The 21,778-nt window shown below is 52.0% G+C and overlaps 2 protein-coding genes across 5 annotated transcripts in view; both read right to left on the bottom strand.

Moving 5' to 3' along the window:
• The window catches only part of PTGIS (prostaglandin I2 synthase), a 46,124-nt gene extending 26,145 nt beyond the window's left edge, over positions 1 to 19,979 (bottom strand). The window contains exons 1-5 of one of the 4 annotated variants that reach the window (XM_043883605.1): positions 19,835 to 19,975; positions 19,291 to 19,375; positions 8,194 to 8,317; positions 6,145 to 6,323; positions 3,199 to 3,342 (exon numbers count right to left, since the gene is read on the bottom strand). In XM_043883605.1, the coding sequence (XP_043739540.1) occupies positions 3,199 to 3,342; positions 6,145 to 6,323; positions 8,194 to 8,223 (353 nt within the window). In that variant the 5' untranslated portion in view covers positions 8,224 to 8,317; positions 19,291 to 19,375; positions 19,835 to 19,975. Of the gene's footprint in view, positions 1 to 3,198; positions 3,343 to 6,144; positions 6,324 to 8,193; positions 8,318 to 17,588; positions 17,896 to 19,290; positions 19,376 to 19,834 lie in introns of those variants that run through there. The other 3 variants (XM_043883603.1, XM_043883604.1, XM_043883602.1) reach the window with 3 other exon arrangements.
• Positions 8,326 to 15,677, bottom strand: LOC122681470. Its single transcript, XM_043883607.1, has 2 exons — positions 15,632 to 15,677; positions 8,326 to 15,259 (listed from the first exon to the last, which is right to left on the bottom strand). The coding sequence occupies exon 2, from the start codon at positions 11,550 to 11,552 to the stop codon at positions 10,623 to 10,625; it is 930 nt and encodes a 309-aa protein (XP_043739542.1). The 5' UTR covers positions 11,553 to 15,259; positions 15,632 to 15,677; the 3' UTR covers positions 8,326 to 10,622.
• Positions 19,980 to 21,778: the final 1,799 nt, after the last annotated feature.

Below are 21,778 nucleotides of genomic sequence, written 5' to 3' on the forward strand. Positions count from 1 at the left end.
ACAAACTGAATGCATGTTTAAACAGTTGGGGAAATTCACACAAAATCTTGGATGGCATCACCGACTCAATGGACCTGAGTTTGGGTAAACTCCGGGAGCTGGTGATGGACAGGGAGGCCTGGCGTGCTGCAGTCCATGGGGTCGCAAAGAGTCAGACTCGACTGAGCGACTGAGCTGAACTGAACTGAACACAAAACCTGGATGTCCCCCTCCATCTCGTCTTGAGAAAGGGGAGAGTCTGGCCACCGGCAGCCTGCAGTCCCGCCTGGCAGTCCTGGGCAGGAGTGGACTCACTGCTATCCCTCTCAGATGGGAATGAGCTGGCAGAGTCACACAGTCCCCCCCGGCCCTGAGGCCTCTGAGACACAGCAGTTAAATACCTGTCGCCAGCTGTCATCCTACTTGTCTTGGTGTTGGTTTTTTTCTTTAAAGCAGAAAACTAGTTCCTTAGGTAAAATTTCTACCAAAAATAGGTAATGAAAAAAATAACCCTCCCAAAAAGGAAAGAAAGAAAAGAAAACCAGAAAGAACCACGAGATTTCACACTGTGAACGTGACCCCCTTTCTAAGGCTCCTTCACTTTGAAATACCTAACAGCTGAAGACAGGCAGGAAGTGATTACATGACCTGTAAATACATGCTTGGCCCATAGGTGGCGCTAGGAGTCAGACAGAAAAAGCTGGAATTCAGGCTGGGGAATAAGAGGTCTGGGAGCATCACTCCCTCACTCACGTCCGACTATTTGCCACCGCCTGGACTGTAGCCCCTCAGGCTCCTCGGTCCATGAGATTTTTCAGGCAGGAATACTGGAGAGGGTTAAGAGGGTTACCAATTCCTCCTCCAGGGAATCTTCCCGACCCAGGGATCAAACCTGCGTCTCCTGCATTGGCAGGTGAACTCTTTATCACTGAGGCACCTGGGAAGCCCCGGGGGACATCATAGTAAATGAGGGGTCAGGAAAGGCCTCCCTTAGGAGGTGACCCTTGAGATGAGACTTGAATGGAGGCGGGAGCCATGCAGACATGTATGGAACAGCATTCTTGGGCAAGGGAATGGAAACTGCAAAGGCCTTGAAGTGGGAGTGTGCCTGGCCTGTTCAGCGAGGAGGCTGGTGAGATGACCCCAGAGGAATCAAAGTCAGAACTCTGGATGGGACTGAGGGGGCCGGGGCCCACATAGGATGGGTGGGATCCCGTGAGCTGGGCTCCGTGAAGATGCGCCACCCCATCAGTGCCCCTGACATCCAGCTCGCCCACTCCCTCTCCATTTTAGGGGCCACAGATGGCGATGAAAAGGCCGGAGGCTGCTGCCAAGTCGGGAGGCAGGAGCTGCAGCCAGGGCTCAGGCCTTGAAGACACGGGAATCCACTGACACCTGCCCCTGGCGCTGAGCCTGCTCTTAGCACGGACCTAAACGGACCCAGCTGCCACCACGCGGCCCCTACCTCCCCCAGAGCCTCGGCTTCTCCTCTGACTTCCCTGCCCTCGCAAGCATACAGGATGGCAGGAACCAGGAGATCTGGGGGCTCCCCACTGTGACCTTGCTGGGGGGCCCCTCTCCGGACCTCAGTCTCCCCAACATACGATGACAGGGTGGACCGGACCAGCCTCACCCAGACCAGTCACAGCCCTTGAAGGTGTCTGCACCAGTCCAGGGTGAAGTGAGAAAAAGTGAACCCAGCAAGGGTCGTGCTTGAGGGTGTAGGCTCTGCAGCCAGCCCTCCCAGGGTCCCAGCCGTGAGACTCTGGGCAAATGACTTAGGCTCTCCAGGCCTTGGTTTTCTCATCCATCAAGTGGGGTTTGTGAGGCACCTGCTTCATAGAGCTATTGTGCGGATTAAACGTATTAGCACCCATTGAGCCTACATGTACACACATGTGTCATAAACGTCCCAGGGTACTCATATGTGTCAGCAAATGCCTGTCCTTTATTCTGAAACTGTGTCGCTGTAATTTTTTCGAGCAGTTGACATGTCTTGCTTTTATGAGGTGCTGGTCATTAATGGTGCCACCAAAAATCAACGAGCTGTCCTGACTGAATCTCTTTCCCTCACTGCCTGTGGCCATGTTCCCCCATCTACTAGGCCATCAAGTCCTTCAACAGGTCCCATCAACCGCATCCCCCAGAGTGAAGTGAAAGTGAAAGTCGCTCAGTCGTGTCCAACTCTTTGCGACCCCATGGACTATACAGTCCCTAGTATTCTCCAGGCCAGGATACTGGAGTGGGTAGCCTTTCCCTTCTCCAGGGGATCTTCCCAACCCAGGTCTCCCACATTGCAGGCGGATTCTTTACCAGCTGAGCCACCAGGGAAGCCCAAGAATACTGGAGTGGGTAGCCTATCCCTTCTCCAGGGGATCTTCTTGACCCAGGAATTGAACCGGGGTCTCCTGCGTTGCAGGCAGATCTTTTACCAGCTGAGCTAGCAGGGAAGCCCAAAGCGGCCCCAATTCTCCCCACATCCCGGTCCCGAGCACCATCCTCTCTCACCTGGGCAACTACAACAGCCTTCTAACAGGTCCCCTTGCCTCTCTTTTGTCACCCACCCGAACCATGGTCCAGTCTCCATCTGGCAGACAAAGACAGCTTTTAAAACTCTAAGCCCAGGACTTCACTGGTGGTCCAGTGGTTAAGAACCCGCCTTCCAATGCAGGGGACACAGGTTTGCTCCCTGGTTGGGGAACGAAGATCTGACATGCCATGGGGCTACTGAGCCTGCACATCACAATGAAGATCCTTCAGGAAGCAATGAAGGTCCCACGTGCACCACTAAGACCCAACACAGCCAGAGAAATAATAAATACTCAAAAAAACAATTCAAAGTCCAATAGTGTCACATCCCCTGCTTACACACCCAATGTCACTCATCTTACTTAGAATAAATTCCATGGCTTTGAGGTTCTGTGAGACCTGGTTTCTGCCAACTTCATCCTCACTGCCCTGCCCCACCTCCTCAGCTCATTAGGCTCCAGTCACACTGGCCCTCTTTGCCAAGCATCTGGGTGACCAGCAAGGCCCCTTTCCTGGCCTGTGTCTCCTTTATGGCCCATAGGCGGAGGACCAGGTGACCACTCGGAGTCCCAGGTACAAAATGTCATCTCGCAGCCTTGGCTTTGGAGCATCCCAAACTACTTCTGCACCCATAAAGTCCTCTTGGTCCCCTTGGCCACTATTCACGGCGGTCCAGAGTGCTGGGCTCACCTGAGCAGGAAGCTGTAGGAGAACTCGAGGAGCCCTATCTCATGCCAGCCACTGCCCGCTTCCATGGTGTCACCCAGCAGGACAGTTCGGAGGTTGGTATACATGGCATCCGTGAGCGCCTGCAGTTCTTTGTGGAGGAGAGTCCTGGGGTGAGGAACAAAGAAGTGAGAGTGTGGCTTCCAAAAAATATATATATATATATATATATGCACACAAGCACCTCCATCCCCAGACCTCAGAGTCCCAGGGCTCCTGTTCCTCTTTGGATGACCAGCTTAAACAGAATGATATTATTATTTCTATCACTGTCAACAATGGCAACAGTTACTATTTGTTGTGCCAAGTACAACAATCTCACTTCATCTTTTGACCACACTACGGATAGCAGCTACTATTATGTTACCCATTTTACAGATGGGGAGACTGAGGGACAGAGAAGACAGTACTTGCCCAAAGGTCACCCAGACAGTGAGTCACACAGCTGAGACTGAAACCCTGATTTGCCCAACTCCAGAGTCTGAATGCTTAACCATGATGCTCGTCCCTGCTTAGATGAGGAACCCACAGACTTACAGAAGGGGAATAACTAAGATACCAACCATTTCTCCTTGAGATTCAAAGTTAGGGAGAGCTGTTTGGATAAAGTGTCCCCAACCAAGGACTGCTGATAAGACATGACTCCGAGTGAAGGCTACATGCAGAGTAAGGGAATATGGCTGGTGATCTGGTCTCATTATTTAAGTACCTAGGATTCTGTGGAGAGGACCAGCTCTGGGAGAATGTGTGGCTGAAGCTAGAAGCCTCTCTGTACTGAACCTCCTAACTTTCAACATTGAGCCATGACTGAGCATATGATTAGAAGCTGGGAAAGATGGGATCTTCTAAGTTTAAGGCCCCTCTACAGTCTGCAAGAACCTAGACCACAAAGGGCACCACTGCATCAAGTGACAGGTCCAGGAGGTGGAGCTGAGCCAATGTTCAGCAGGGCCACTTGGAGGCTCAGCAGGGCCACTTGGAGGCAACAACAAAAACAGCACTAGAGTCACCATCAGGCGCTCCAGCTCTCTGTCGCCCCCTGCTGTTTGGAAATAGGATAGATCCCTTTAGATTGAGCAAGCCCCTGGTTTTTTTGAGAACTCAAGATGGGAAAACTTCCAGGGGGGTTCTGTGAACTTCCAGATAATAAAAGCTTTTGGATGTTTCATTACTGGAAAAACAATAGACATGACCCACGTGAGACAATATGTTAAAGGGCTTAACACAGCGCTTGGCCCCTGGGAGCTGGCTCAGTGATCACCACTGATCAATTTGCTCCAAGCGTTGAGTCCTCAATGGGGGCTGTGGTCATCAACAGATGCAGCAGCCATGCCCAGAGGACCTGATGCCAGCTTGTGAGAAAAGCCCAGAAGCTCCTGGGAGCAGACGCTGGAGGAAACTGGGATCTTCCCTGGGTCGGGGGACAGGATGCTGTGAACTAACTGTGGACTCTTGTTGCTAATGGGACTGTTGGAATAGCGGGATCCAGGACACTCAGGATCAGGAATACTCCTAAAATCTGCTCCACAAAGCCAAGGTCAGACTGCGTCCTGCCTCTCATCAATATTCACCGTATGATGCCGGCCTCTCCTCAGCTTTAGCAGTCCTGCAAAACCCAGACCCCTAGATGCTTTACCGACTCCAGGGGGTGACTCTTTCTAAAGACGACTGTCAGGCCACATGCACTCTTTAGGTGCGGATGCAGTCTTATCTCCTCAGTATCTCGTGGGGAGGAGAATGGGCTATGGAGACTGCAGACCTGGGTTCAAACCCCAGCTCTGCCACTTGCTAGTAGTTGACCTTGGGTATGTCACGTCACTTCTCTGACCCTCAGTTTCCTCATCTGTAAAATATGGATAAAAAAATACCTACCTCTAGGGCTGTTGCACAGATATGAACATGGGCCTATCAAAACACCTGGCATTTGGCAGGTGTCTTCAAAGGGAAGCCACCAGACTTCCCTGGTGGCTCAGATGGCAAAGTGTCTGCCTATAATGCAGGAGATCTGGGTTCAATCCCTGGGTCAGGAAGATCCCCTGCAGAAGGAAATGGCAGCCCACTCCAGTACTCTTGCCTGGAAAATCCCATGGATGGAGGAGCCTGGTGGGTTATAATCCTTGGGGTTGCAAAGAGTCGGACATGACTGAGCGACTTCACTTTCACTTTCAAAGGGAAGTTGATGTCATTCTGTGCCTGTGAATCTAAGACGATGACCAGCATGTGAGTGAAGACAGTGTGTGCTCAGAGGTCCTTTCGTTGATGTGAATATCGTTTATGTTTCGGGACTTGCTGTGTGACCTCAGGCAAGTCACTTCTCTTCTCTGAACCCCGTGTCCTCATCTATAAAATGGGGCCGTAAGTTACCCTTCAGAATTGCTAGGAAGACTCATGAGATCATATGATGCCCAGCACAGAGTATGGACTCAAAAACATTAATCACCCTACGACCTCCATTTGATAGATGTAGAAACAGAGGTTCAGAGAGGGTCAGTGACTTGCCCAAAGTCACAAAGATAAGCAGTGGGAAAGCTCGGATTTGAATCCATGTCTGGCTGACACCAACCCCAGTCTTCTACTAAAAATCAGCCCTGCCTCTTGAAAAGGAAAGAATTCTTCTTCAACTCCCTGCATTTGTTTTTTGCTTTGTTTTCTCAAAGCAAAACATCTTTTTTTTCTTTTGGTCACACCACAAGGCATGTGGGATCTTCCCCAACCAGGGACTGAACCCACGTCCCCTGCATTCTGGCAAGGAGTCTTAACCACTGGACCGCCAGGGATGTCCAAAACAAAATGTCTTTACTGGACACCTGTTGTGAAGACCGGTTCAGCCCACGCAAGACTTGAACCACACAGGTAGAAGCCGACTGCCCACCCTGGCCCACCCATCGGGTGCCATCTGCGGCCACTCACGGTTTCATCTTGGACTTTTCATCACCGGGGTTATAATGCGGAAGCTGCACGTCGAAAATCCTTTCCATGAGGAAGACGGCATAGGCGTGGAAGTCCAGCTTGCTGCGGGGCTCCCACACCACCGCATCGTAGGAGTGGGGATCCAGGAGGACCGTGACGTGCCGGCCGCCCACCAGCACCTGCGGAGCGGGCAGGCAAGGGGTGAGGAGCACAGCCGCGCACAACACGGGGTCTCAGGGGTCGAGGGCTTCCCTGCGCCAGGCGCTGGCCCCACCAAGTACGTTACAGACAATGTCCCCTCATCTACCTGTCACGACCACCCTGGGAGGCAGAGACCATCATTTACCCACTTAGAGCTGACACGTGAGGCTTAGAGAGGGCACAAACTGTGCCCAAGATGACATAGCTGCGCAGTGGCAGAGCTGGGACTGGGATTCAGCATTTTTTTGCACTCAAGTTTATGCTCTTAACCGCCTCACTTGTAAGCATCGGCCATGGTGGTCTTGGTTGTTGTATCTTCAGCAGCCAGGAGACAGTCTGTCCACGGAAGGCAGCAGATGGACATCTGTGCATCACAGGTGGATGGATGGAACGATGGATGGATGGATGGATGTTGGTAGATAAATGCTGGTGGATACATTATAGGTTCATGTTGGTAAATGTCTGGATGGATGAATGGGTTAATGGATGGAAGGACAGAAGGATTGATGGATGGATGGATGAACTGGGTGGATGAATAAATGGAGGGATGGATGGATTAAAGAATGCTGGTGGATAAATGCTAGTGGGCACATTACAGGTGTGTGTGTGTGTGTGTGTGGATGGAAGGAAGGAAGGATCTTGTTGGGTAAATACTAGTGGATGTGAAAGCACTATCTACTTCTTTGGGAGGCTGAATTCTGTATATAACACACTACTCAAGATGGGAAGGAAACAGCACTGGAGAACTGTGATCCTGTAGTCAACCAAGGTAAGGGTATTTCCCTTCAAATGTCAGTGGAGGGTGTCACACAACTGTAACTACCCACTGTCTTGGCCCCTGTTTTCAAAATGCGGTCCGTTTGTCATGTTAATCAAACTCTTACGAAATGCAGGCCCAAAACCCAAGAAAAAATGCTACTGGATGGATAGTTAGCTGGGTGGAGAAGTGGAAGGACAGATCACTGAATAGATATTGGATGGAAAGATGGATGGATGGGTGGCTACAAGTTGGTTGCAAACTAAATGTATGAATGAATGTTGGGTACACGGATGGCAGGATGCTAAGTGGACACTGGGTTAACAGGTTGAAAGGTGAATGTTGGATAGATGAAAGTTAGAAGGATACATGGAAGTGGATGGATCAGTGGTGACTATTTGGATGTGGAAGTGATGGATGGAGAAACATATAAATAGATGTGTATGAAGTGGACAGACACTGTATGTTGAAAGGATGGATAATCGAATACTGGGTGGTAGTGGCAGATGAATGGCAACATGGGCAGGTAAACAGAAGAATGGAAGCTGGTGGAAATTGAATCTGTGGATGAAGGGTGGATGGATGCTAGGTCCATGAGTGGAAGAATACTAGATAAATTTGGGTAGACAGATGGAAGATTGGATGATAAATAAATGAATAGACAGATAATGGATAGATATTTAGAAAGGTGGATAGAGGTTTGATGGAAATGGAATATACGAATAAATACTAGATAGACACTAAGATGGAAGAAGGCTGCTTAGATACTGGGCAGAGAGGCAGAAGGGTAAGATGTTAGACGGATGGGTGGATATGTGATAGATGAAAGTTGAATGAATGGATAGAGGTCAGTTAGATGAATGGACACGTATTTGATAGATCGTGAATGCATAGCTGGGTGTTGGGAAGATGCTGGAGGGGTAATGAAGGGATGTGTGTTGGATAAGTGTTGGACGTACGGTTGGATAGGCGTACAGAAAGTTGGCTGGGCCGCTGGACAGTTAGTGTATGGGTGGATATTGAAGAAATCAGTAAACAGCAGGTTTACTAGGTCCAGTTGCTCATCCCCTTCCTTCCCAAGAGGCACTTACAGTAAAGATGTCACCATGCTTCTCCTTCATCCTAGTGAGGAAGCCAGCAGCATCTTTCCCAAACTCCAAGGCGTGGCCCAGCCAGGGGATACTGCCCAGGTCCAGGGGAGGCTCGCCAGGTCGCCTGCAGAAGTCACAGCACTTGTCACCATTGGATAAAGCCAGGAAGAAGATAAAGAGTGCAGGGCATGGGCTGAGACCTTGGGAAGCCTGGCGCGCCGCAGTCCATGGGGTCACAAAGAGTAGGACATGACTTAGTGGCTGAACGACAACAGCAAGGCTTCCCTGAGGAGACATTTGATCAGAGACCTGAAGGCGGAGAGGGAGGGAGACACACGGATGGCTAAAAGGAGAGCTCCCAGGCACACAGCGCAAGTGCAACGGCCCTGAGGTTGGATCAGGCCTGGTGTGTTCAAAGAACAGTGAGGGGGCCAGTGTGGCTGGATTGGCAGAAGCAAGAAATAGCGGAAGTTGAGCCAGAGTGGTAACAGAGGCCAGACCACATGAGGTCTTGGAGGCAACTCTGGGGTCTTTAGCTTTTTCCCTGAGTGAGGTGGGAGCCAGGCGAGTTTGGAGCAGACGAGGGACAGGATTTGGCTCAGGTTTTTACAAGATTCCTTTTACTGCTGAGTAGGGAATGGACCACAGCAGTCTGAGAGCAGGAGCTGGGGGACCAGCTGATGTTGGTACGTATCAGGGGGTCCAATCAAGGTGGTCATCTCCCTGCAGGTGTGTAAGGATACAGAGCTTTCTGTCTGAGCCAGCAAGGACCAGGGTCCTGGCCATCTCACACTTCCTGTCATGCCCACCAAGAGCGGATGAGGTTGGAGAGCATGGCAACGCACAAAACGAATAACCCAATTTAAAAACACACAGAGGAGTCTGAATAGACAGTTCTCCAAGGAAGATACACAAATGGTCGGTGAGCACATGAAAAAAACACCCCACATCATGAATCACCGGGGAAATGCAAATCAAAACAACACGCAGTACCACTTCAAACCCACTAAGATGGCCATAATTATAAAAAAACAAAACAAAACAAAGGAAAATAAGGGCTGGCAAGAATGTGGAGAGATGGAATCCTCATACATTTCTGGTGGGAATGCACAATGGTGCAACTGCTCCAGAAACTAAACTGGCAGCTTCTAGAAAGGAAGAGTGACTATATGACCCAGCAATAGATCCCGCAGAACTGAAAACACATGCTCACACATCGAGACACACACTATTGTTTCATAGTAACATTCATCATAACAGCCCCAAAGTGGAGCCAACCCAAATGCCCACTGACTGATGAATGGATGAACACAACCTGGTGTATTCACGCCGTGGAACATTATGCAGTCATGAAAAGGAGGGGAGTCCGGATTCCTGCCACAGTGTGGAATCAGCTCGCAACCACCACGCTGAGCAAAAGAAGCCAGACACAAAAGGCCACGCAGTGTGTGAGTCTATTTCCATGGAATTGTCCAGAAAAGGCAAACCAATGGAGAGGGAAGGTAGATTTGTGGTCTCCAGGGTCTGAGGGGAGAGGGGAATGCAGAGGGACAGCTCATGGGGACCAGGTTTCTTTTTGGAGAGATGAAAATACTCTGGAGTTAGATAGCAATGATGGCTACACCACCGGTGATGGTACTAAAAACCTCTGCTAAAAACGATACTGAAAACATATGACTCGTTATATGTTTTGAAAGACTGAATTTTATAGTAGATGAACTGTATGTCATTAAAGAAAAAAGGAAGGTGCTGTGACACAGTCAGAGGGCTAGTTCACAGATGGTGGTCAGGGAGGGTCTCTCCAAGAGGTGCCAGGTGACCAGAGACCTGGAGAAAGAGAGGGGTGAACTTTATAGGCAGAGGGGACAGCAAGTGCAAAGGTCCTGGGGTAGGAGCACCTACGGTGAGGCTCTCAAGGCAGCAGGAGCCCATGTGGCTGGCATGGAGAAGACTGTGGGGCTGAAAGGCTGGGGATGACCTGTGGACGAGAAGGGCCAGTAGCCAAGGAGAGAGTCTGGCTTTTATTTCAAGTGTGATGGAGACCCTCTGGAGGGTTTGAAATAGGATTTAGGAAGTAATGTGATTATGCTTTTAAAGGGTTGCAAGAGGGAACTCCCTGACTGTCCAGTGGTTAGGACTCTGCACTTTCACTGCATAGGACACAGGTTCGATCCCTGGTCGGGGAACTAAGATACTAAGACGGTGCACGCCACGCAACACACCCCACTCCCTGCGAGAAGGCTGCAAGAGCAAGAGGCAGGAGGAAGACGAGTCAGGAGACTAAATCAACACAGGTGGGAGTGGAGGCTGCGGTCCCTCACGAGCCAGGCCTGGCATCCGACTCCCCGGCTCCCAGGACAGGGGCTTTGGTGCCATGCCCAGCAGACCAGGGCGGACCACCTTCCCTTCATCCTTTTCCCCATCCCGGTCTACCTTCCTCCACCATGGCCTGTTGCCGGGGAGACAGGTGGTGGATGGACAGACTGGCTAGACTGGAGGACTGGAGTCTGGGCAGTTTGGAAGCCCCAGCAGGGGTGAGGGTGCAGGGCAGCAGGAAGCACCTCCCCACCCACCGCCTCCTCTCCCCACCCCACCCTGCCCCTGAGCCCCTCACTGAGCAGACTCAAAAGGTGCAGCTCTGGGACTCCAAGGGGGTGCGGGAAAGGACCCTTCTGTGTGCCCCTCATCTCTCTGGAAGCCAGCTTCTCCTGAAGGCTCCGTTTCCGGGATGGCAGAGCACGGGTGGGAGGAGCCCAGTGTGCACCAGCCCCGCCCAGCCCAGGTCGGGACCCAAGGACGGGACACAGGAGTGGAGACTTTTGCACCAGAGTGGGGGTTTGGAGGGGACGGGACAGGTCAGGGGCCCGACTTGAGCACCACACCTCCTGGCTTCCAACCAGAGGTGCTTCTTGCTGGCCACGAGACTTTGCTTCTCCCTGCCCACTTCCTCGTCTGTAAAATAGGAGTGTTGACACTACTGCCCACATCGGGCTGTGACGAAGATGAAGGGGGTTACAGAACAGTGCCTGGCACCTGGCAACCGGAGGGCAGCTGGAGTGGGTCTGAGAAGCAGGACCAACATGACTCTTGGGTGCCATTTCTTGAGCATCAGCTATATGGCAGGTCCTATGCATTCTCCAAGGGGTCTTCCCTGGGGGCTCAGTGGTACAGAACCCGCCTGCCAGTGCAGGAGACGCAGGTTTCATCCCTGGGCTGGGAAGATCCCCTGAAGAAGGAAATGGCAGCCCGCTCCGGTGTTCTTGCCTGGAAAATCCCATGAACAGAGGGTCCTGGTGGGCTCCCGTCCATGTGGTTACAAAACATTCAGATGCAACTGAACGACTAAACAACAACAGCATGAATTTTCCAAAGGTTTCCTTGCTTGGTAATAATGGCTGATGCCTGATGGGCCCTCAGGCTCACTGGTATTGAGAGAGTCAATTCCTAGGCAGGTTGATGAGAGGCTCTGAAGCAGTGGTACTACAATATGCAGATGATATTCTGCTCTGTGCTGAGACAGAGGAAGCTTGCTCACAAGCCTCAGAAGATTTCTTAAACTTCCTGGCAGGCTGCAGTTACAAGGCATCAAGAGAAAAGGCTCAGCTTTGTCAACAGTCCGTTAGATATCTGGGCCTAATCATATCAGAAGGGACTAGCGCCATAGGCCCCGAGAGAATTAAACCTTTACTAAATTATCCCCTACCTATGACTTTAAGACAACTGAGAGGGTTTTGGGGAATCACAGGCTACTGTCGCGTTTGGATTCCGGGTTATGGGGAACTTGCCCGACCTTTATATAAACTTATCGCTGAGACTCAGCAGGCCCAAACCGACAAACTGGTTTGGTCTCCAGATACTCAAAAGGCTTTTAAGGTTCTTCAGACTGCTTTCCTGCAAGCTCCCGCTTTGAGCTTGCCCAAAGGGTCAGAATTTAATTTGTTTGTCACTGAAAGAAAAGGTATGGCCTTGGGAGTTTTGACCCATCCTCAAGGGCCTCAGCAGCAACCTATTGCTTATCTAAGCAGATAATTAGACATAATTTCACATGGGTGACCACATGTGTGTCTAAGGGTAATTGGGGCAACAGCTTTATTAACACCTGAGGCTTTAAAAATAATTCATGGATGAAATCTTACTGTATTGACTTCTCATAATGGGAGTGGAATCTTAAATTCTAAGGTTAATACTTGGATGATACAGACAGTAGGCTTCTTAAATATCAGTCATTGTTGTTAGAAGGACCAGTAAATAAGCTTAAAGTTTGTGGAAATATAAATCCTGCCACTTTGCTTCCTGAGAAGGAAAATGAAACACCTGATCACGACTGTTCCCAATTTCTAACTTTATGCAGCTCGGGAAGATCTAATGGATACCCCATTAGACAATCCTGACATGGAAATATTTACAGATGCCAGTTCTTTTGCTCGGAAGGGGAAGCGTAAAGCAGGTTACGCCGTGGTGATGGCTGAACAAGTTTTAGAAGCAAAATCTCTCCCCCAGGGAACCAGCGCTCAGTTAGCGGAGCTTGTGGCTCTGACCCGAGCTCTAGAGTTAAGCAAAGGGCAGCGAGTAAATATCTACACTGATTCTAAGTATGCTTATTTGATTTTACATGCTCATGCTGCAATATGTAAAGAAAGTTTACAACTGGCAACAGGAGAACCTATTAAGCATTTCAGAGAGATCCAGAGACTTTTAACTGCTATATATTGTCCTAAAGAAGTAGCTGTTATGCATTACAAAGGGCACAGCAGGGGCGGGAATAAAGAAGCTGAAGGTGATCAGCTGGCTGATTGTCAAGCCAGAAAAGTGGCACTTTACGAAACCCCTCACTGCAGATGCCTTTGATCTGGACAGGTGCTGTGAACAGGAAAAACCACAATACTGTGAGGAAGAATTAGAAAGATATGAGAAAAGAGGAGCAAAGATGACTGATAAAGGATGGTTACAGTCCAAGGATGGATGATTAGTAATTCCTGAAAATGCTCAATGGAAAAGTTTTCCTAAAGCCTTAGAATTAACTAATTATGTAACTCAGCTCTCAGCTTTTCAACAGGCACTAACTGAACTCCAGGAGATGGCTCCTGACCCAGCCTCTGAGTCAAGCAAGCCTCTGTTTGAGCCAAGAACCGAGGTCCTGATAAAAACATTGGGATCTGGGGGCCAATCTCTCAGGCCTCTCTGGGAAGGCCCTTACCAGGTTATTCTTTCTTTCCCACCACTGTCAAAGCGCCAGGAATTGATTCGTGGGTGCATCACACTTGAGTTAAAAGGTGGTACCTTGACCAGAACTAGGTGACGTCATTTTATGTCTTTACTTTCTATGCTCTGACTTTGTATTTTTCAGATGGGCCTGATAATCTATGTGAGCCTACTTCTGCTGACTCCAAAAGCCCCGAGTCTGCCATTTGACCCTCAAGACAACGCCTTCCTGTCCTGGGCTCATTCCGACGCTGCATTCCACAATCGGTCTAATTGCTGGGTGCTTTAATAAAACTTTATTGCACAAAAGGTCTGAGCAATCAAGCCTCGTCTCTGGCCCCGGATTGAACTCTTCTCCTCCGGAGGTCAAGAATCTTCGTGGTTCAGCAACAACCTTCCAGTATCACTTGCGGAAGGAAGTATTCCTATCGAGCCCATTTTACAGCAGATGAAACTGAGGCCCAGAAAGAGCTAAGCCATTTGCCCGAGGGCCCACCGTGGAGGGTCTAGGTCTCTAATCCAGGCAGTCTTCATGCGACCCTGGCCCCAAGTCGCCCCAAGTGGCCACATGGACCCCCACTTTTCCAGTGAGGAGACTGAGACACAGAGAGGTTTTGGCGACCTGCCCAGATGCAGGAGGAGGTTTCCGCCCGACATCTTTTGGGGTGTGGGTGGCGCTTCCTTTCCACGCCTTTCACTCCGGCTTTGCCGGAGCTCCGGAGCGGGCCCACTGTTATTGCTGGCATCACTCATCTTTCCCCAGAGAAGTCCCGAGGAGGCGCAGACAAAGGCAGGAAGCTGGGGGCCTGGGCATCTGACCCTTGAAGTGCCAGCAGCTCCTTCAGCCCACGGGCTTGGAATCCAACTTGGGCCCCAGTCACATTCCAGGGTGACTCAGCCAGAGGCCAGCGGGGCGGAGGAGGCTCTATTTTGGGGTCTGCGGTCTCTGGCCTCGTCCACTGACACTCTCACTGATTTGAGGCACTGCCAGGCCCTGGGGGGCCTGACCCTCTCATCCGCAGCTTCAGCCCACTTGGCGGACCACTGCCTGCCCTTCCCGGTTCAGATATGGAAGCAGCTCTTCTGATCCTCCTGGGAGGCTTGATTCTCACCACAGGAGTTCCTCAAAACCTGCTCATTCTTTGCTCACAGACCCTGCCGTCAATCCCACATCCTGTCCTGTCCCTCTCTCCCCCTTGAAACTTTGAGAGAATCAGGGAGGAAGTCATGTCTGGATATCACCCCCCTTTGGGCCCCTTGATGTATCCCATCCTCTCTGTACAGAAGGTGGACACTTCTTGTAGACCTAGTACTGAGAACAGTGGGAATGCTGGAGCGGGTTGCCATTTCCTTCTCTGTCTGGGACATAGTAGGCACTTAATGCGTATGTCTCAGACAGATGAGTCAGGCACACAGCTGGTCCTCAATGAGCAGCACCTGCCTCCCGGACTTGAGAGAGGGTTCGGGGAGCTAGTGCAGGTGAGGCGCCTGACACACAGCCCGCGTTCTGGATGGCCCAGAGCAGAGGCTGCTCCTTTAGCTGAGCAGCGTGGGTGGGTGGATTGCCGGACTTCTCTGCTCAGGAGTCTCAACTCCCTCAGGGCCTCGGGGAGGACTTCATGGAGGACCAGAGAGGCAGTTTGCTGCCCAGTTGAGTTGGAACCTCCTGAGCTTCTATTTAAACTGCTTAACCCATTCCTTCCCCAGGACTCATTTGCAAGCTGTTGGCTGCTCACCAAGGGTTCCGCTAATCCTCTTCCACTTTTCCCTCTCATTGCCTCCAGGGTGTAGAAAAACCACATGGCTGTCTGGCTCTTGCTTGTTTCCCCATTTTTGCGATGAACACACATTCATAGAATTGTTTCTCAGCATAATAAAAAAAAAAGAAAGAAACAGTAGAGCAAGCATAGCAATAAGTAGAAAAGTTGTGTGTTGGAGGGGCAATAGGGAGTGGTGGGGACTGTGGCAAGGTTTAGAGAGGGTTCTGCTGCTGAGTCCCAGGCAAGTGCCACGGGAGAAGCAGGAAATCTGGAACTGTGTGTGTGGCCTCTCTGAGTCTCAGTTTCCTCCTCTGTAAAACAGGGGTAACAAGAGTGCCCCCTTGCTGAGCTGGAAGAAGAAAATGAGACTGGGGGTCTTAATTGGGGTCCCTGTGGGGCCTTCCAAGGGTCCAAGCAACTGCCCCCCATGGTCTACATAATGCTCCCCACCAGCTGTCAGTGACCCTAATACCCACCATAGAGCTACATGTGAAAGTCGCTCAGTCGTGTCCAACTCTTTGCAACCCTATGGACTATACAGTCTGTGGAATTCTCCAGGCCAGAATACTGGAGTGGTAGCCTTTCCCGTCTCCAGGGGATCTTTCCAACCCAGGGATTGAACCCAGGTCTCCTGCATTGCAGGTGGATTCTTTACCAGCTAAGCCACCAGGGAAGTCCATAGAACTACATGGACAGATGTCAAAACGAAAATCTAGAGGGAAACAGCAAAGGTACAGTCCAAAAACAACTCTTTACGGCATTTCCAAAAAGCCTGACAACTTAGGAAAAATTATTCATAATCCATAGGGAAACTTATCTGTGGTCTTTTTTTCTTTTTCATTTTTCCAGGCAAATGATTGAATGTATGTTTTAAGTTTCACCTGGAAAGATGTCTAGAGGTTGAAGAAAACTACGGTGAGATCATTGTTTGGAAATTCAACCAACACACTGTTCAAAACTAAAAGGTTTCCGGAAAATTTCTGCAAGCTTCAGACATACTGATTTAAACACACACACTTTCACTGCCCTGAGTTATCTATGGGCAAATGTCTACGTGGATGAGGAAAGCAGGGAGGCTGAAGGGATATGACAACCAGAGGCACCGAGGTACTCTGGATGAGATCCTGGCACAGAAAGAAGACATTAATGGAAAAACAGACGAAATTCAAATAAAGCTTGGAGTCTGGCTAATCGTAACAGGCCAGTGTTGGTTTTTTTAGCTTTAATGATTGTACCACGATAACATAAGCCATTAACAATAGCTGGAATTTGGTGAAGGGTATCTGGGAACTCTTTGTACAACTTTCCTGTAATATAAAACCAATGTAAAATAAAAGGCGTACTTTTAAAATGATCTGGAAGGTTCCTCCCAAATTAATCACCAGAAGAGGCACCGAATTGTTGGGAGGGTAGTTAGAAGGGTGTCAGTCTTATCTATAATGGGATAAATGCTTAAGTCAAATGTAATTTCTTGTTCAATTCAAATTAGTCTTTTAAATATTTTTTAAAGAGAAAGACTTACTGCCGTCTCCTCCATTTAAATTTTACTTTTCTCCTAAATGGCAGATTGTCAAAGGAGCAGGAGAAATCCTTAGGACTAGGAAGCTGAGACACTTGGTTCTCCTACTCTGCCCAGGCTATAGACCTCAGCAGAAGGGAGCCCCCTTTCCCAGAGTGAGTTTCTCAGGCATTAGGAAACACGGAGACTACTCAGCCCCTTCCCCTGGGTCGAGGAATCCTGTGGAAGGTGATTCCAGGCCCGGTAAGAGCGCATCCTTCAGGGCCGCTGCCTTCCTGGCCTCAACCCTGCCATCTGTTGTAATGGGGTGAGGAACAGGCTGCCCACAGGCTGCTGAGAGCAGGGCTGGGGGCTGATGCGGAGTTGCTGCAGGACGCAGCCAGAGGGTCAAGGGCAGGAAACGGCTTCTTCCACCGGGAGTCACACGGAGCGTGTCCACACACCCACTCTGCACCCCGGTTCTCACTCAAACCCCTTCTCAGGTACTGGCGCTGAGCTCTGGGCCAGGCCTGCGCTTCTTGCGGTCCAGCCCTGTTAGTGTGTGCGGTGGGTCATCAGCCCTCTGGGACCCCTGTCCCCGCACCTTCCCGCGCGCATCTCCCCAACTTTGGGGCCGGCCCCCTCCCCGGGGCGGGAGATGAGCGCAGAAGTCCCCTTGCCCGGCACCTGGACCCCCACCTCCAGGCTCGCCTGGGGGATGGAAGGGACGGCGGGAAGGTGACCCCCGCCCCTGCCCGGGGAACTGGAGCGGGGGTGGGGGGCTCCGACACGGGCCTGAGCGGGCTCGGCGACCCCCTGGCTGCAGCCGGGGGGCGCGCGCCCGAGCGGAGACGCCCCTTTGTCTAGCTCGGGGCCGCGCGGGCCGGCCGGGTCGTGGGGGGAGCCGGGACCCGGCCGGCTTGGGCGGCACTCACCGCGTGCGCCGGCGGGTCAGCAGCAGCAGCAACAGCAGCGCGGCCAGGAGGCCGAAGACCACGGCCCAGGACATGGCAGGGCTGGCGTCCAGGCTGAGGCGGCGGAGCGCGGGAGGCTGGCTCGGGGGCCTCGGGGGCCAAAGGGGCCCCTTCCCGGGGCCGACCCCGCCCCCAGCCCACGCCCCGCCCACCCGCCGGGGGCGGGGCCCGCGAGAGCTCCAGGGTCCCCAGGGCGGGTGGGGTCGCTCCCGGGCTCAGCTCCAGGCGGCAGGCTCCCACCCGCTGGCCCGGGAGAGGGGGCTTGGGCGGAGGAGCTGCGGAAAGTGCGGCTGCCGAAGAGGGGAGATGCGAGCTGGAAGGGAAGGCGGACGACGGGAGGGGTGATGCAGGAGAGAGGGGGGGACTACAGGGAGGGAGGGATCCTGCGGGGGGGTTGTTGAGCAGGAGTGGGGGACCCAGAGAAGAGGAAGGAAAGGAGTATGGGGGGACGGAGGGGTGGCGGGGATAGAGAGGGAAGTGCTACGGTGAGGGGTCCCATGGTGGGACAGGACAGACAGAAGTGGGAGGGGCAGGAGGGAGCCTTTCCTCCACCCTCCTCCTAAGTATCCGCCACCACGGAAGACTCTCCCCCTGCCCTGCCCTCGCCGCCCCCATCCCATCCCCACCCCAGAAGGGCTAGAGACCATTAATTAGTTTTCTATTCTGTTGGTTCAAGTGCAGTGGGGTTGGGCTGGATTATACCGCCCCTATACTGCCTTCAATAATACTTTGGCCACCTGATTGCAAAGAATTGATTCACTGGAAGAGACCCTGATGCCGGGAAAGATTGAAGGCGGGAGGAGAAGGGGACCACAGAGGATGAGATGGTTGGATGGCATCACCGACTCAATGGACATGAGTTTGAGAAAGCTCGAGGAGTTGGTGATGGACAGGGAGGGCTGGCGTGCTGCAGTCCATGGGGTCACAGAGAGTCCGACACGAGTGAGTGACTGAAGTGAATTGAACTGAACTACAGTGGAGGGACGCAAGAGCTGAGGGCGTCTGGCTCTGAGTCCCCCATTCACAATTGTTGTAATGGACCAACCAGTGAGCCTGAGTCCACCACCTGTTCCTGTAGCATGGCACACACTCAGAATACGGTGGCCATTGTCACCATTACCTGGTGCTCAGAGTGCTGGCCGGGCTTCCCAGGTGGCCCGGTGGTGAAGAATCCGCCTGCCAGTGCAGGAGACGCAGGTTCGATCCCTGGGTCAGGAAGATCCCCTGGAGGAGGAAATGGTAACCCCCTGCAGCATTCTTGCCTGGGAAACCCCATGGACAGAAGAGCCTGGTGGGCTGCAGTCCATGAGGTCACAGAGAATGGGATACAGCGGAGCACACACAAGAGACCACCCCTGAGCGCTGGCGAGAACCTGGGCTCCCAGCTGGACGGCCCGGCCCTCAGTCCACCACTCCCTACACACTGCCCACCCCCATTTACACCTGGGAAACCTCGGCTTCCCTGGGGGCTCAGACGGTAAAGAGTCTGCCTGCCATGCAGGAGACCAGGGTTTAATCCCTGGGTTGGGAAGATCCCCTGGAGAAGGGAATGGCAACCCACTCCAGTGTTCTTGTCTGGAAAATTCCATGAACAGAGGAGCCTGGTGGGCTACAGTCCATGGGGTCACAAAGAGTTGGACACGAAGGAGCGACTGACACTAACCTTGGCCAGGGAACTTCACCTCTCTTAAGCCACGTCCGTATCTGGGGACAGAGAGGTCAGAGTTGTACTTGACCTTGACGAGTTGCTGTGAAGAATCCATGAGAGCTTGCCAGTAAAGGGAACCGCAAACTAGGAGTGCTGTACGCGGGTGAGCTTTCCGAGGCCGCGGGGCAGAGCGTGGAGGTGGGACCCAGGAGGTCTGGCTCTAACCCTGTGTCTGCCCCTCACTGCTGGGTGTTTCCTTTCATCTTACTGATAGCCCCTTGGAGGAATTGTTACTCTTCCCTGGCCTCCTGGCTTCTGCCCTCATCTCTCTGCAATTCATTCTCCTCACAGTAGTCAGAAGGACTCTTCTAGAACCTCAGTCAGATCCTCTACTGAACCTGCTGAGAACCTCCATGGCTCCACGTCGCTCAGCGCACAGGGTCCTGAAAGGACTCTGACCTGCCCCTGCCCGCTGTCACCTCCCTGCCCTCCTCTCCTGGCTCTGCTCCAAGTACACCCACCCCCTGCCCAGTCACGAGTGTGCCAGACTCACGCCCACCTCAGGGCCGTTGCACTCGCTGCTCCCTCTGCCACAACACTCCTCTCAGGCCTGCGCACAGCCGGCTCTTTCCACTGCGCCCCTCACCCCTCCTCAGTTGTCATCTCCTCAGAGAGGCCCTCCCTGTCTGCCTCTCTGGTCTCCAGCAGCCCCATCCACCCTGTCTGTTGCCTTGAACCGGTTTGTTTTTCTTGACAGTGCTTAACATTTCCTGCTATCTTATTAAAGATTCATTTATTTGCCTGTTTAATGTCGGCTGTCAAGGCAGTTGGATGACCCTCGTGTGGCCTCCAGCAGATTTAGAACATCAAGAGTCAAAAGGAGTTTCTTGAACCACTTGTTTATTTATCCAGCTTACCCGCCGGCGAAGCCAATAATCCCAAAAAGGCCATGGAACGGGCCCTGGAGGGTTTTCTCCAAATTTGGGGAGCCCCACGGGGCGGCCTTCTGGCAACGGGGTTCACAGCTCATCTGGGCAAGTGCTAAACAAGGTGACCCCAGGTGGTCTGCGCTTCATCCTCACGCTGAGATGGCTTCATGGGTGAAATGGGGATGAGGTGAGGAGGAGGTGACCTCATCCAGGTGGCGCACCTGTCAGATGCCGGACTCTCGGAGAGCATTAGTGGGAGCCGGTTGCCATTAGCACTTATTCCAGCCCAGCCTCTCACCATACGAGATCAAGGCTTGGTCTTGGTTTTCTGGTCTGAAAAACAGGAAGGACAGTTCCTTCCTCATAAGACTATTGTAAGGGCTGAGTTAAATGATGAGGGAATGAAATCCCTCAGCACAGGGGCCTGGTACACAGTAGGCGCTCAATAAATGTTATCTCCGAAATCCCACACCCTGGAGTGCAAACCACCATCGACTCAGCCCAAATCCCTCCCCCAGCAATAAGATGTCCTTCTTCCCCTCTCAGCCTAGGGACACCCCCCACCCCCACCAGAAGGAGGTCAGCGGCTCACGTACCAAAGAGAAAAGAACATTTGGGGGCTTCTCCCTCGCGAGTGGAATCTAGTGAAATCTGATTTTGTTCAGGAATCAAACAGGTGTTTAGGGAGATGGCCCCACTCCCGTTCCCACGGAGTGAACCAGTGTCGGCCTGAGGCAGCCAAGAACATCCCTCTTAGACAGAGACTCGGTCAAGGGTGGCCATGTGGGCACCACCTGGACATTTGTTGGAGGCTTCCGGGAATTCTTTCCTCCTTACTCTCCTCCCTATCTCTGGGGGGCCACTGTGTAAGGCATTTGTGATGGGGACATTTCCTGGGAAGGCCAGGAAAATGATAGAACCCCAAACCAGAGCTGCCGAAGAACCGTTCCTGGAACCACTCACCTCCAGACTTCTTGTTTAATGAGATAATCAGACGCCTGTGTTGCTGAGGACACCATGAGTCAGATTTTCTTTTACTTGCAGTCAAAACCTTCCCCAACTAAGATGAGTTCCAGTTATGGCTGTGCTGAGGACTACATGAGGTCATCGGGCGTCCAAAACACCTTGAACCCGGGGAGCATTCAAACATGTCACTTCTCCTCGTTAGTTTTGCTTTTTCTTTTTTTAAACAGCTCAGCCTTTCTATGCTTATCAGGCTACTAGAGGATTCAGCTCTCCAGTTATGGCATATTGCAGGAACAGGCAGGCTCTGAAAAGTAGTAGAAAAATCCCAAACTCTCCTGACCCGTGAGGACTGACAGGGCCCTGCAGAGGGCAGGGCTGATGTGGCCTCAAGAATAAAGAGGAGGGAATACAGCCCTAAGGGTGACCCCTCAGCCCATGAAGAAGGGCTTGAGGACCAGGTTCAAACCCCAACATTGCCCACTCACTTGCTGTATGGAACCTAAGCAAGGACTTCCCTGGTAGCCCAGCGATTAAGAATCTACCCACCAACGCAGGGGACACAGGTTCGAACCCTGGTCCGGGAAGTTCCCACATGCAGCAGGGTAACC

Source organism: Cervus elaphus, chromosome 23, assembly GCF_910594005.1.
Source record: "Cervus elaphus chromosome 23, mCerEla1.1, whole genome shotgun sequence".
Classification (NCBI taxonomy): Eukaryota; Metazoa; Chordata; class Mammalia; order Artiodactyla; family Cervidae; genus Cervus; species Cervus elaphus.

Coding starts and splice junctions, on each gene's coding strand:
- LOC122681470 (XM_043883607.1), bottom strand. CDS start 11,552: ATGCTGTTGTTGTTTAGTCGTTCAGTTGCATCTGAATGTTTTGTAACC.